Genomic DNA, 15,481 nt, shown 5'->3' on the forward strand with positions numbered 1-15,481 from the left:
AATATGAGAGTCCATCATTACAGGACAAATACAAATAAGAGGCAAATTTAGGTTTTGAAGTAAAAAACCAAAAGAAGAAACTTAAAATCTGTGGTACTCTAGCCACTGACATTACTCTTATTGCATAAATAGAGATAAGAAGACTAAGTTTTGAGGCTTTTGGAAGATGTTTAATTTTTATTGGACGCATTGTAGGTAGTCATAATGTTAGTGGAATTCTTGTAATCTAGGGGCTATCTGTTTCCCACCTTATAAGTGGGTCATAGACTACTGCACCACCACATCAGACGCATTATATATGCTTCATGTGACAAGCACAATTGTAATGTCACGTACTTGTATATGGAAGTCAACCTATACCTGGTGGGAAACTCATCTTGGATTATTCTTCAACTCTATTTGATTACCATGGAAAAGCCTGATTTGAAACAATTAATTAGTAATCTCATCACCAGCACCCGTTATTTCGAACTTGGTATCCTATTATAGTTTTCAATTAAAAAAATTAAAAAAATTAAAAAAATATTTGAGACCCTTTTATTCTATGTTTTCTTTTCATAAATAAGTTTTAGATCTCTAATTATAGATCCAATTCAAAGAAAAATTTTAATGGAGAAAACAAAAAATTGATTATACAGTACAAACTTAAAACTTATTTAAGGCTAATTTTGTCCCTATAATTTCATCGAGTCTTCAATTTCTCCATAATTCAAGAGAGCTGATAATTGTTTACCTAAAAATGGTGAATTGGGCAGAAATAAGACAGAGATAGAAAAGAACAAGAGAAAAGGTGAAAAAAGGGATAGATATATAATAAGTATATGTAGAAAAAGAAGAAAAAACTGAATGATATAGAAAAAAAGGTGTGGAGATGGTTATAATTTTTCTACAATACAAAGGTAACATGAGTTTCTGATATGATTATACATTTTCACTAAGAGTTGTGATAATGACTTCTAAGGGAGTGGATTGAAGTTAAAGGAAGAGAGTAATAAGGAAAGGAGCAAGAAAAGAAAAGATGGACGAAAAACGAAGTGACAGATGTGATCATTGATGAAAAAAAGGAGACAGAAAAAGAAAATGGAATAGAAATGAGATGAAAGAAAAGTAGAAGTGTATGATATATGTTTCCTTTCACCAAACGAGTAGCAGACAAAGTGTTCTGGAGTCTGACCTCAGCTTCTCTTTATATCCGAATGCTAACACAAGAGAACTTTGAGGAACCTAAAAGGTGGAGAATATTGAAAGAGAACGTTGTTCACATACCACACCACACGCACGATATATTGTTTAGTGAAGAAAAGTATAACAATTAGATTTTATTGAAAAGTATATCACACACAATCCATGTAAAACACCATTGAATAACACAATTGGACATGTATGAAAAATAAAATTATTACATTGTATGGCTTTTTTGGGGAGAAACTTAAACATATTATGTATGTTTTTCTGGTGATAACCATTGTATCTCTCATAGCAGCTATTTATGTAATGCACAATATATATATATATATATTTTGAAGTTGGGATGAGTGTAAGTGTAACAGTTTATTGGGTTTTCTTTGGCTTCACTGGTCCTCTGGGAATTCTGTTGAGGTAGTTCTTCTTAAAACTCCTGTAGTTTTTTCTGAGAAAGATTATCATATCGCTCACCCAATTGTTGATTTCTTCCTCATATCGTTCATACACAATTGGCAGCGTGTGCACGCACAGGAAACCTTGTCATCAATGAACACCAACAAGAAACCAGACATCTTAGTACAAACTTCAGTATAAAATCACATATAAAAAATAGGGTTAAGTTACTCACATTCACATATGCTCCATATTAAGGAGATGGTTAAGTTATTCCTTTAATTCTTTAATCATGTAATTACATTTTAATTATTCAGAGAGTTTTCTTTATTACTTGCTACTGACTGCATAAAACTGCTATAACATCATAATTTACGACAGTAAGTTGAGTAATTTAACCTAAAAAGATGAAGAATGCTTACCAATATATAGCAGATTGACAAAGCTGAAGTAGCTTCCAATCACTGAGAAAATATAGAGGGACACAATGTTCTGAAAATGTTTTGAGAAGTGAAATGTCAGGTTTACGTATTCGTTAATTAAGAAATCCACTTTCAGTTTAGTGAAATAAAATGAATATTGGTTGTTACCAGAAGAAAGATTGGCAGGTCTATTCCACATGAAATATGGAGGAGCATTGGTAGTAACTGGTTGAATCTTCTGTGGAGAATGTAAGCAAGACTTTGGAAGAAAGATTCTTGTAAAATAATGTCTGGAATCTGGGGAGGTTTCCTGAAGATATATTTATCAAAGGGAATAATATCATAATGTCATAGAAGAACGTGTATGCCTATATCATCTTGTAGATCTATATTCATAGTCACTGTTACATTTGATGTTAAGTAAAAATAGGTACCATTTGAATATATCTGCAGCTGTGGACCATATGAATAGCACAAGCATGGTGGTGATGGAAATGTGACAAAGGAGAGTCACGAAATTGTATTCAACAATCTCAAATAGAAACCATATCACTGTCATCCCTCCCAAAAGCGCAGCTGATAAATTTCTGTCCCTCCATAACAGCATATCTGCCACTGCAAGTTCCCCAATTATCAGAATCAGTTCATGGATTATCATGTTATTATATATAGTTCTATAAACCTGTTTTACAGTTTGTAGAGCTGCTCTAGTTCATTCATATAAGAAAACTATGAACATGAATTTAATGTGGTACCTTTTCCTCCTCCAAGAACTTGATGTATCGGTTTTTCATGTCCAAAGAGCTTTACTCGTGCTCTGATAATTTCATTATCAGAATCAGATGATGTATCGTTCGCCATAGTTTTTTCTTCACTGATATTTTGTCATGACTCTACCATTTATATTAAACATTCTACCATATTTATTTTCATGCAAAAGGAGAAGAGATTCTATGCTGATCACTAAAGTAAGGAATGACTTGGAGTTAACTTAGCATATTTGCATTCCTGCTAACACTCTAAAGTATCTAATTCCCCGAATCTAGATGAGTCTTCTTTCAGCAACAAACTCTGGACTTTTATGCAACCCTATTATAAAAATGGAGCAAGCTATAATAAAGTTCATTTTTTTTATGTAAAGTTAAATATTTAGGTTTATAGTATTGTTTTTATGATGATTTGTCCTAAATGATGTATACGTTGAATAACTCAAATGTTTTCTTTCAATGGTTTTGCAAACTTCTTTATCCATTAAAATATTTTTTTTAATTTATTATTATATTCATCACATCATTTATAAACTCTCATAAAAAAAATTTCTTCAAATTCTTTTACTCATCACTTCGGATCCCTTAATCCAAATAATTCCCGTATGAACCTTAAGATTTTGCTATATGAAAGTATTAAAAGTATCATCTTTTCATGTTAGTAAAAAAAAAGGGTACTCAATTATGGATTAAGAGTGCGAAGAGATTGGTAAGGTCGGTACTAAATTAAAATTTATAGGAAATAAAAATAAGTAAAATTAAATATAAAATGTAAAATTGTCCAGGAGCTAAAAGTAAATTTAATAAAAGATGATGAAACAAAATCACGAGTGGTAAATTAATGTCATTAATGTCATAAAATGGATTATTTTAAGAAAATAACTGAAAAGTTACTAGCAATATCTAAAAGTTTATGTTACTTACCTCGTAGTGGTAAATTAGCGTCACACACGAGTTCGATTTCAAAATCACGAACATTGACTTTTTAGGGCTGACTTTTCAAGACTAATTCTAAGTTAACGTAAACCTACCTAACATTAATGGATTTTTATTTTAAAATTTAATTAATTTAGCATAGTTTAAATCGATTCTAAATCAAATTTTTTTAATATTAATTTAATTTTTGTCTATTTGGTAGACACTAATGATATTAATTTTTTTAAAAAAAATTCTCGTATAATATCTTTATGTTCAAAAAAGTAAAATACTAATGAACAAAATAAAAAAATAAAAAATTATGGTGGACAAAGGAGATAAGGGTGCATGAAATGGAGAAGTCGTTCCCAACAAACTCTTCGATGATGTTGTTGGGCTGCTCTCAAAACCCACACGAATTACATGTGACAGATTGCATTCTAGCTCGTTTTTCATTTCCAAGTGTCAAATATATTCAAAATGTTTATTTTGAATTCCTTATCATTATTTTTATATCATTAACTTTGAATTCAATTTTGTAGAGTATTATTTACTTATTATAAATAAAAAAAATAGTGTTATTAATACACACAATAATCTTATATTATTTATGAATCAAAATTAAAAACAATTTAAATATTTTTTTTAAACATTTTTTATTTATGACATAATTTTATATTTCAAAACAAACAATATTTAAGAATTTAGGATGAGAATAGGAAAGTTGGTATGGTACATAGATTAATTATTTCACCATAACAAAAGATTTAAAATTAAAATCCTTAACATATGCTTACATTAAACATTTTTAATTATTATTATTATTAATAGCCACAATACTAGCAAAATGATATTTTAAAGTGGGGTACGTTGCATGTGTCATTTGTTTGATGCCCCTTCAATTATTTTGTAACAGCCAAGCCAAAAAAACATGGTCCACTTATAAATTTTATCGTCATCTACAAGAGCCATGGTCTCATACATAAGTACTATACACTGAACGAGGAACATAAAACTAATCTCCAACATTAGAAGAACTTATACGTAAGAAAATTAGTAGTGTTCTTCCAATCTACATTATACATAAAAATATTATAATTTCAAATTTTATAACTAGTTTTGGACAATAATTTATATATATTTTTATATATTTATTCATCTTTATACCTTTTCTTATCTCAAGATTTTTCACACTTTAAATTTTTCATGATTACAATAATTTCTTTTTTCATATATGTTAACATATAAATGGAACTGAGTTTAATTTATATAAAAAAATTGATATAAATTTTAATTATAAAATTTAAAATAATAAACTTATAATTTCTTTTATATAATACTCGTCTTTATCACTTCTAACGTAAAGTTAAATTCATATTTAAATTACGGTTTCGAAAACAATAAAAACATCACATTCTAACATGAGTGTCTCCAAATTTGTTTCTTGAAACTAGACTTCAACTACATATTGCATTGTGGTCCCTTAAGAACCTCTTCTATGTCTCTGTCACTTCTTTAATAGTATTATCTGTGTTTCACTTTATCACAATGCAATAGAGCTTTCCAATTGACTTGCAAGATGCAAAATTCAACTCAAACTTAAAAAACGAAAAAAAGACGTGGAAACTATCAAACAATATGATATTTTTAGATTTAATTGAATTAGATTTTTTTTTAATGTATACAATTAAAAAATTTATGATACAGAAAGTTATTTAAAATTTAAGTAATAACTGAGCGACACATTTTTACATTCACTTTACAGATAATATAAAAATAAAATAATCATAAAATACAAATTTTTATTTTAAGAAAAAAAAGTCAAAAATAAAAAAAATGAATTGAAAAAATATATATGCCAAAAATATAATTTCATGTTCTTAAATTTTATCTCATGCCGACAAATTTTACCTTCATTATATTAATTTTTCATATTCTGATTTTTTATTTATTTAAAATCTTGCACAAATTAAGAAAAAAAAATAGATATTGAAACCTGACAGAGTATCTCTATATAAGGTAGATGGACAGAGGAAGATTTTAAAAGTATCCTTAGAAGGATCGTGTTTGGTGTGAAAAGAGTAATAATGATGGCGAAGATAGCTGAAGCAAAAGTGGTGACCACAGATGTTTTCCAAAAAGGAAGTATCCAATGGAAGAATTTCAATATTGACACAAAGTCTCCTTCTTCACCTCCAAAACCATTGCTGATATTTACACCAACTGTGCCTGGTGCTTACACTGTAATAGTTTTCTACCATGGTTTCTGTATTCCACCAAGCTACTACTGTGACCTCCTATCCCACATAGTTTCACATGGATTCATAGTTGTTGCTCCTCAGCTGGTATGTACACTTTCTATCAAATGAATGTAATGTCTGTAAAAATATGTTACTCTTTTTTATAATGGATTCTCTGACACAAATTTTCCTTGTACCATTCTAGTTCTGCAGTTTGCCTTTGCTTGAATGCGATGAAATAAAGGTTGCAGGAAAAGTGGTGGATTGGCTGGTGAAGGGGCTTCAACCTTTGCTTCCTGAGAACGTTGAAGCGAAATTGGAGAAAGTGGTTCTATCAGGTCACAGTAAGGGTGGACAAACTGCATTTTCTGTGGCACTAGGATATGTTAAAACGATGCTGAAGTTTTCTGCACTGATAGGCATAGACCCTGTGGGAGGATTATCTCAGTGTAAGGCTAGCAAAACATCTCCTAAAATTCTGACAGGGGTGCCACGCTCATTGAATTTGAAGGTTCCCGTTGCTGTAATAGGCACTGGACTGGGATCAGAAAAGGCTAATGTTCTTTTTCCACCATGTGCTCCTGAAGGGGAGAACCACGTGGACTATTTCAACGAGTGCAAACCCCCTTGTGCAAATTTTGTTGCAGCAGATTATGGACACATGGACATGTTGGACGATGAAACACCTGGGATAATTGGGACCGTGCTGTCAAAGTGTTTGTGCAAGAATGGGAAGGGTCCTAAGAAGTGTATGAGAAAGACTGTGGGAGGATTGGTTGTGGCCTTCTTGAGGGCACAGTTGGATGAACACTTCCAGGATTTTGAGGCTATTTTACACAATCCTTGTCTTGCTCCTGCTAGACTCAATGATGTCAAGTACATACCAGCATGAAAACAACATTTGCTTTAGCTGTTTCTCCCTTTCTATGTTCTATTATATGTTTGTTTATGTGAAAGGTCTTCCTAAGATGTTTCAAATATATGTTAAATACAGTACTTTATTAAAAAACTAGAACAAAGCACTCCATTGCTGAGACTCCATTGCCTCCTTATTCACTCATAGGAAGTTCTTCATTTAAACACCCACAGAAGCTTCCTTAATGGCATGAAAACTGCTCATAGAAATGCAGCAACAGAAACCATGTATTGCATCTAACATGAAAATCTTCCAAAAGGTAAAAGTGTGGGTCTTCCATTGATAGTGAAAGTCGAAAATCGTACCTGCAACAAAAACAAACCACTCTAAACCACAAAGTCAATGCGATGGATCAGATATCCATATACATATATCATGTTATTCTTCCTAATTCACAAGTTTCATATTCCTCTTCCAACTTGCTACACCATCTAATGTACGATAATAAATCCTTATAAACTGAAATAACTCTTGCTTCCTAAATTTGTCCTTATGGGCTATCCAATACTCTACTAAGTATTTAATGGGTTCCTAAAGTAGTTATTGTAAGGACTTGGATTTGAGTCAGCAAAAAGGGGATGACAAGTGGCAAAGGATGAGAGGTTGAGTACTTTAAAATAAAATTACATTAGTTTGGAAACAGTGGGTTTTAACTCATTCCTCTTGTCTGAGAAACCATTCCCCTTCCAGCAAGCTCTCTCCTCCTCCTACATCTTCTCCCTTTCCATCCTTCACACTGAACCATTAAAATCTTGATTAGGTGCTGCCCCAACGATCACAAAGTAGCGGGTGTTGCTCTTAGTCGGTCAATTTTCCCAAATCTGAACCGGTAAGAAAACCCCCTTTCTCATGTGCCCTAGGGTTGTAAGCATGTGATTGAACTTGGTGCATGCAACCCATTTCGTTTTCTTCCATAATCTAGCTTCTATTTGGTGCTAAGATTCGTTTTCTATCATCAATTGATGATTTATAGGTGATTCTAACCTTTTGAAAGTGCAAGCAAGTGGTCTAGGGTTTCTACTTGAGCTTGGTTGTCTACACTAGAGGTAAGGGGAGCTAGTTCTCTTTTTGATTTTACTGTATGACGTGATTACATAATGATTTTCAAATTGGTATGTTGTTGGAAGCATAATTTTGAATTTTGCTAACTTGAAATGCATGTATGAAAGTGTGAGTGCTACGTGAATGTGGTGATTGATGGATGTGAACTGTTTGGGATGATTTTGAGTGATGAATTATGTATGTTGGAACTGTTTTGGTGTGTAAAATTTGTTATGGTGTTGATAGGAAGGAAAATCAAGTGTCTTAGGGTCACTTTTTGGTCATTTTAGAGGAAGTGAGGTAGGGATTTTGAGTAAATGAAGGCTGCAGTGTTCCTGGACTGTTTGGGCAGCCTAGACAAGTCCATTGTGACTTGTTAGAAGCATAACAGTAGTTGAAAACAGGTTCCAAGTAGTGGAATCGAATTTGGGTCCCTAAGTTGTTGAAATTAGTGTTTTGGATGCTGAAAGTGAACTTTAATCACTTAAAAATGGTGGTAGAAATGTTTAGAATCATTTGGATAAGTTTAATTAAGTCTAAAATGAGAATTAAGAGTCTAAGAAGTTGGGAAAAGTGGTTAGAAATGGTTAAGGGAGGTTCTGTTACCATTCTGCAGAGTTCTGAGAATTCTGCAGAATTAAATTCTGCAGAACGCGCAAACTGAGCGTTCGTCCATGGCGGAGCTGAACGCTCGGCCATGCATGTGCTGAGTGACGTTCGGTCAAATGTTGGTTGGATGAACGTTCGGTCTTAGGAGATGATAGTAATAGCGTTCGTCCATGGGAATGTGTTAGTGATTAGCGTTCGTCCTTGTCTGGGGACGTTCGGTCAAAGGTTGGAGTGATTAGCGTTCGTCCTTGTCTGGGGACGTTCGGTCAAAGGTTGGTGTGATTAGCGTTCGTCCTTGTCTGGGGACGTTCGGTCAAAGGTTGGTGTGATTAGCGTTCGTCCTTGTCTGGGGACGTTCGGTCAAATGTTGGGGGATTAGCGTTCGTCCTTGAGCCGGTGTTAGTAATCAGTTAGCGTTCGGTCATGATGAGGCTTGATATTGAAGCGTTCGTCCTAGTTATAACAGCGTTCGTCCAAATTGGGTTCGTCCAAGTGCTTTTGGCGTTCGTCCAAATAGGGATCGTCCAAGATGTTAGGACGTTCGTCCAACAGGGTCCGTCCAAGGACTTTTGGGCGCTCGTCCAAGCAGTTCGTCCAAGCGGTTAGGACGTTCGTCCAAACAGGGTCCGTCCAAGGACTTTTGGGCGCTCGTCCAAGTAGTTCGTCCAATGGTGTTAGGACGTTCGTCCAAACAGTGTCCGCCCAAGGGCTTTTGGACGCTCGTCCAAACAGTGTTCGTCCAGTGATATTTTCTTTTGTGCTTTCTCTCATTCCAGTAAGCTTTGTTAATTAAATATTTCGGTTACAATTTATGAATGCATCTTCATGTGATCCAGATTGGTTGAAAGTGTATGATTATAAGTGGTTTATGATGTACATTGTTGATTCAAAAGGAATATTATGAGATTTAAAATGGTCGGATTAAATCGGAAATTTAGATCTCTCGGTGAGATCAGTTAGTGTATTGAATGAATGTAAGAGGCTTCCATATGGGGGGTTATCCCTAACACTCCAACGGTCTTTCATTCTCACTTAGAGAGGATCGACGCGTGTGGTGGGAGTAGTGGGAGGTCCTAGGGTAGACGCTATCACTGGAGGTCTATTCCGCGGTAACGGATTAGCCTTGTGTATGGTCGGGTGGAACCCCTCGGCAATGGCTTTGCAAAGCAGTAGAGGCCATCACAAGTGCACAACCCGCCCCAGCTCTACATACATTCTATGTCCGGACGTGTCTAGAGTCTTAACATGATAGGATACTTGTCTTGATGAGTGTTATTAAATAAATGCTTATGTTTATGATGACTTATGTGTATGGATATTCTGGTAAATGCTAGATTGGTTGAAAATGAATTGTATGATTGTTTGAGATCTAGCTCACCCTTGCATTTGTGTGTGTTGCATGTGTTTGATTTCCCTCTTGCGATGATCATCCAATCCTTTGGATGTGAGCAGTAGGTGATGATGTACCCTTGGAGCAAGCGTTGGAGAATGAGGAAGACCCAGCTCCTAGTGCTTAGGATTTCTTCTAGCTATGATGTTCAATAGCTTTTTATTTTGAAAAACTTCTAGCCTTCATTTTAGCATGATCTGTATTTTGGAGAATTATGAGCTTGTACTTATATTTTAAAGTTTTCCAGTCAGACTTGGATAACTGTACTCCTAATTCCATCTATTGCGTACTCCTAACTGTTTCTATTATTATAATTGATGCATTCTACGTATATACTTTGTTATATATTTTGGGATGTCACATTTATGGTATCAGAGCAGTTTTTATCCTTAAAGAACCTGTAGGGTGTGTGCATCCTTTGTTTGTGCTTATGTGCCTTAATTGTACGGAAGCATTCTAAATTCTTGAGTAAGACTAATTGTTTTACTCTCTGCTCTTAAACAGAATATGGCACCTAGGCTTCCTCCTCCTCCCCCACAGGCCGATCCGTCTGACTCTAATCAGATGCTGAATGAGGTGCTGCAAGCATTACAGCAACAGAATGCTAATTTGGTGCAACAGAATACCATTGCACTACAAAACCTGGAAGCTGCTAGGATGTCGGCTGAGAATGCTAGAGTGGCATCTGAGAACACTCAAAGACAGCTCATTGAAGTGTTGACTAGCGGCAGGGCCACTCCAGGTGCTTCTTCCTCTGCTACTCCTGCCCAGGAGTGGAGTCTGGAGAGTTTTCTCCAACATCATCCAGCCCGATTCACTGGGAAATGTAGCCCTGATGAAGCAGACCATTGGTTTAGGGACATGGAGAGAATCTATGAGGCTAAGGGGTGTCCTGATGAGAGGAAGCTGGCCTACACTCAATATCTGTTGACCGGGGAAGCTGGCCACTGGTGGAGCAGTACACGGTTGATCTTGGAGGGAGCTAGAACCCCTGTCACATGGGACTTATTTAAGAGGAAGTTCTATAGGGAATACTTCCCTGACACTCTTAGATATGCTAAGGAAGTGGAGTTTTTGGAGCTAGTGCAGGGGAATATGTCGGTATCTGAGTATACTGACCGCTTCAAACATCTTCTTAGATTTAACACCATGACAGTGGATGAAGAGTGGCAATGCCGCAAGTTTGAAAACGGGTTGCGTGGCGACATCAAGCTCTTGGTGAGAGGTCATCGTCTGAGGGAGTTTCCAGCTCTTGTGGAGATGGCTAGGGATATGGAGAAGACAAAGAAAGAAGCTGAGGGATACTCGAGCCGTCAGGCCCAGCCCCTGAGGGTTGGGGGACCAGCCATGTCTAGAGGCGGGTCCAGTTCCAGGAAGACACCATACTCCAGATCTTCTTCTTCTCGTAGTTCTGGAGGATCTTCTCAGCCTTCCGTTCAGCCGAGCCAGTCCTCATCTCAGAGTGGCGTGAGATGCTATGGATGTGGCGGTTCGCACTACTTGTCTTCATGTCCCCAGAGGACTAATTTTCGGAGGTGCAACCGATGCCACAAGGAGGGCCACTATGAGCGTGATTGCCCTATGGGAAGGAGAGCTACTTCCCAGCCACAGCATGCAGGGAGATCTCAGCACAGAGGTGGCATCAGACCTCAGGCCACTGGACGTGTTTATGCACTGACAGGGACAGAAGCAGCTAGCTCAGGTGATTTGATTTTCGGTACATGTGTATTGGGTGGTAGATCTTGCATGGTGTTGTTTGACTCTGGAGCGACACACTCATTTGTGTCTGAGACTTGTGCTAGAGAGTTGGGGTTACCAGTGAGAGAGCTACAGTATGACTTGACTGTATCTACTCCTACTTCTGGGATAGTGAAGACATCTACAGTTTGTGTTAGATGTTCAGTAGTGGTTGAGGGGCGTCAGTACAAGGTAAACTTGATATGTTTGCCTTTGCAGGGTTTGGATGTCATCCTAGGGATGGATTGGCTGTCTGTCAATCGTATTCTCATTGATTGTGGAGAGAAGAAGCTAGTATTTCCCAATGAGGAGGATTACACACCTCTGACTCTTGGTGTGTTGAGGCAAGACCTAATAGAAGGTGCATGTTGTTTCCTGATACTATCACACATGGAAGTAAAGCAAGGAGATGCTGACGTAGACCTCTCGGTAGTCAGTGAATTTCTTGATGTGTTTCCTGAGGAGATTCCTGGCTTACCTCCTCCAAGAGAGGTAGAGTTTTCTATAGACCTTGTATCTGGAGCAGGGCCTATCTCTATAGCCCCATATCGCATGGCGCCAGCCGAATTGGCCGAATTGAAAAAGCAGATTGAAGAGTTGTTGGAGAAACAGTTCATCCGGCCTAGTGTTTCTCCTTGGGGTGCGCCGGTATTACTGGTAAAGAAGAAGGATGGCAGTTCGAGATTGTGTGTGGATTACAGGCAACTTAACAAATTAACCATCAAGAATAAGTACCCTTTGCCTAGAATTGATGATCTGATGGACCAGCTACATGGGGCAGTTGTGTTTTCCAAGATTGATCTACGGTCCGGCTATCACCAAATATTAGTTAAGGCTGATGATGTTCAGAAGACAGCCTTTAGATCCAGATATGGCCATTACGAGTATGTGGTCATGCCCTTTGGTGTGACTAATGCCCCTGCCATATTCATGGATTACATGAATAGGATTTTTCGACCTTTCCTAGATAAATTCGTTGTCGTCTTCATAGATGACATTCTAATATATTCTAAGAGTGAAGAAGAACACGCCGATCATCTTAGAACAGTGCTGAGGATATTGAGAGAAAGAAAGTTGTATGCCAAGCTCTCAAAATGTGAGTTCTGGATGAGAGAAGTGCAGTTCCTTGGTCATATTATATCAGCTGATGGGATTTCTGTAGATCCGGCCAAGGTTCAAGCCGTGTTGCAATGGGAAAGACCAAAGTCAGTCACTGAGGTCAGAAGCTTTGTTGGGTTAGCAGGCTACTACCGTCGCTTCATTGAAGATTTCTCTAAGATTGTAGCCCCTTTGACACAGCTAACTAGGAAAGACACTCCATTTGCATGGACAGACCGTTGTGAGGCTAGCTTTCAGGAGTTGAAGCAGAGATTGACTAGCGCTCCAGTATTGGCCATTCCTGACACAGGTAAACCTTTTGAGGTTTTCTGTGATGCTTCCTATCAGGGATTAGGATGTGTCTTGATGCAAGAAAGAAGAGTTGTTGCATATGCCTCAAGACAACTAAAGATTCATGAGAGAAACTACCCTACACATGACCTGGAATTAGCTGCAGTGGTGTTTGCTCTCAAGATATGGAGACATTATTTGTATGGAGCTCAATTTCAGGTGTTCAGTGATCACAAGAGCCTGAAGTATCTCTTTGATCAGAAGGAGCTTAATATGAGACAGAGAAGGTGGATGGAATTCTTGAAGGATTACGATTTTGACCTTCTTTATCATCCCGGGAAGGCAAATGTAGTTGCTGATGCCTTAAGCAGAAAGTCAGTACATGTTTCTGCATTGATGGTTAAAGAGTTGGAGCTAGTTGAGAGCTTCAGTGATTTAAAGCTGGATGTAGAATTTGAACCTGATGGCATTAGATGTTGCAAATTGGTTATATCAAGTAGTATCTTTGAAAGAATTAAGGAGGGACAACTAGTAGACCCCGAGCTTCAGAAGTCAAGGGCTTTAATTGGTAAAGAACAAGGAAAAGATTTTAACACTGGGACAGACGGTCTTCTACGATTCAGAGGAAGAACATGTATACCAAATGATGGAGAGCTGAAAAGAGTGATTTTAGAAGAAGGACATCGCAGTCGTTTTAGCATGCATCCCGGCATGACTAAAATGTACCAGGACCTCAAGGAGTCATTTTGGTGGTCAGGAATGAAAAGTGATATAGCTAAATTTGTTTCCTCTTGCCTTACCTGTCAGAAGGCTAAGATAGAACACCAGAGGCCAGGTGGTATGTTACAACAACCTGAGGTTCCTGAGTGGAAATGGGACAGCATTGCCATGGATTTCGTAACCCATTTGCCACACACTGTCAGAAAGCATGATGCCATCTGGGTAATAGTTGATAGATTGACCAAGAGTGCCCACTTCTTAGCAATTAATTTGAAGATGTCTATGCAGAAGTTAGCTCAGTTGTACATCAAGGAAATAGTTAGATTGCATGGTGTGCCTTCCAGCATCATATCGGACAGAGACCCCCGCTTCACTTCGCGTTTCTGGCAGACTTTACAGAATGAGATGGGCAGTAAACTCCAGATGAGTTCTGCTTACCATCCTCAGACTGATGGTCAGTCAGAACGGACTATACAGTCATTGGAGGATTTGCTTAGGACGTGTGTACTTGATCATCTGGGAGTCTGGGATGAAGTGCTACCATTGGTGGAGTTCACATATAATAACAGCTTTCAAACCAGTATTGGAATGGCACCGTTCGAAGCTCTGTATGGGAGGCGCTGCAGGACACCTTTATGCTGGTTCCAGGATGGGGAGTTTGTGTTGGCTGGGCCAGAAATAGTGCAACAAACGACTGAGAAAGTGAGAGTAATTCAAGAGAGAATGAGAGCCTCACAGAGTAGGCAGAAATCATATGCTGACAGGAGACGCAGGCCTTTGGAGTTCGAGGCCGATGACCATGTGTTTATTCGTGTGACACCTACTACTGGAGTAGGGAGGGCTATCCGTGCTAAGAAGCTTTCTCCCAGATACCTTGGGCCATATCAGATTACTAGACGCATCGGACCAGTCGCATATGAGATAGCTATGCCGCCCCAGCTAGCTAATCTCCATCCAGTCTTTCATGTTTCTCAGCTTCGGAAGTATGTCCCCGACCCTTCTCATGTGTTGGAAGCTGACACTGTACGAGTCAAGGAAGATCTCTCTATAGAGATGCAACCGGTCAAAGTAGATGAGAGGCTATCCAAACGACCAGATGGGAAAGCTACCAGACTGATCAAAGTCATTTGGGACAGTAGAACCGGCGATTCTACCTGGGAGAAAGAGGAAGAGATGAAGAAGTCATATCCTCACTTGTTTTCTGGTAAGTCCTAATTTTCGAGGACGAAAATTCTTGTTGTTGGGGAGAATGTAAGGACTTGGATTTGAGTCAGCAAAAAGGGGATGACAAGTGGCAAAGGATGAGAGGTTGAGTACTTTAAAATAAAATTACATTAGTTTGGAAACAGTGGGTTTTAACTCATTCCTCTTGTCTGAGAAACCATTCCCCTTCCAGCAAGCTCTCTCCTCCTCCTACATCTTCTCCCTTTCCATCCTTCACACTGAACCATTAAAATCTTGATTAGGTGCTGCCCCAACGATCACAAAGTAGCGGGTGTTGCTCTTAGTCGGTCAATTTTCCCAAATCTGAACCGGTAAGAAAACCCCCTTTCTCATGTGCCCTAGGGTTGTAAGCATGTGATTGAACTTGGTGCATGCAACCCATTTCGTTTTCTTCCATAATCTAGCTTCTATTTGGTGCTAAGATTCGTTTTCTATCATCAATTGATGATTTATAGGTGATTCTAACCTTTTGAAAGTGCAAGCAAGTGGTCTAGGGTTTCTACTTGAGCTTGGTTGTCTACACTAGAGGTAAG

The 15,481-nt window shown here is 37.7% G+C and overlaps 2 protein-coding genes across 2 annotated transcripts; one reads left to right on the top strand and one right to left on the bottom strand.

Annotated features, from left to right (window-relative positions):
- Positions 1-1,299: 1,299 nt before the first annotated feature.
- LOC148199880 (reticulon-like protein B9) lies at positions 1,300-2,888 on the bottom strand. The gene is made up of 5 exons (XM_088114349.1): positions 2,756-2,888; positions 2,435-2,615; positions 2,169-2,310; positions 2,001-2,070; positions 1,300-1,721 (listed from the first exon to the last, which is right to left on the bottom strand). Exons 1-5 carry the CDS (start codon positions 2,859-2,861, stop codon positions 1,552-1,554), a joined length of 669 nt encoding a protein of 222 aa, XP_087970475.1. The 5' UTR covers positions 2,862-2,888; the 3' UTR covers positions 1,300-1,551.
- A 2,852-nt stretch (positions 2,889-5,740) lies between these two features.
- Positions 5,741-6,958, top strand: LOC148199881 (chlorophyllase-1-like). Its single transcript, XM_088114309.1, has 2 exons — positions 5,741-6,027; positions 6,128-6,958. The coding sequence occupies exons 1-2, from the start codon at positions 5,770-5,772 to the stop codon at positions 6,812-6,814; spliced, it is 945 nt and encodes a 314-aa protein (XP_087970435.1). The 5' UTR covers positions 5,741-5,769; the 3' UTR covers positions 6,815-6,958.
- Positions 6,959-15,481: the final 8,523 nt, after the last annotated feature.

Source organism: Vigna umbellata, chromosome 4 (assembly GCF_029865625.1).
Source record: "Vigna umbellata cultivar VRB3 chromosome 4, Vumbellata_1.0, whole genome shotgun sequence".
NCBI classification, from domain to species: Eukaryota; Viridiplantae; Streptophyta; class Magnoliopsida; order Fabales; family Fabaceae; genus Vigna; species Vigna umbellata.

Coding starts and splice junctions, on each gene's coding strand:
- LOC148199880 (XM_088114349.1), bottom strand. CDS start 2,861: ATGGCGAACGATACATCATCTGATTCTGATAATGAAATTATCAGAGCA. Junction 2,616..2,755: donor AGTTCTTGGAGGAGGAAAAG/GTACCACATTAA, acceptor GGGAACTTGCAG/TGGCAGATATGCTGTTATGG. Junction 2,071..2,168: donor ACCTGCCAATCTTTCTTCTG/GTAACAACCAAT, acceptor AAACATTTTCAG/AACATTGTGTCCCTCTATAT.
- LOC148199881 (XM_088114309.1), top strand. CDS start 5,770: ATGATGGCGAAGATAGCTGAAGCAAAAGTGGTGACCACAGATGTTTTC. Junction 6,028..6,127: donor TAGTTGTTGCTCCTCAGCTG/GTATGTACACTT, acceptor GTACCATTCTAG/TTCTGCAGTTTGCCTTTGCT.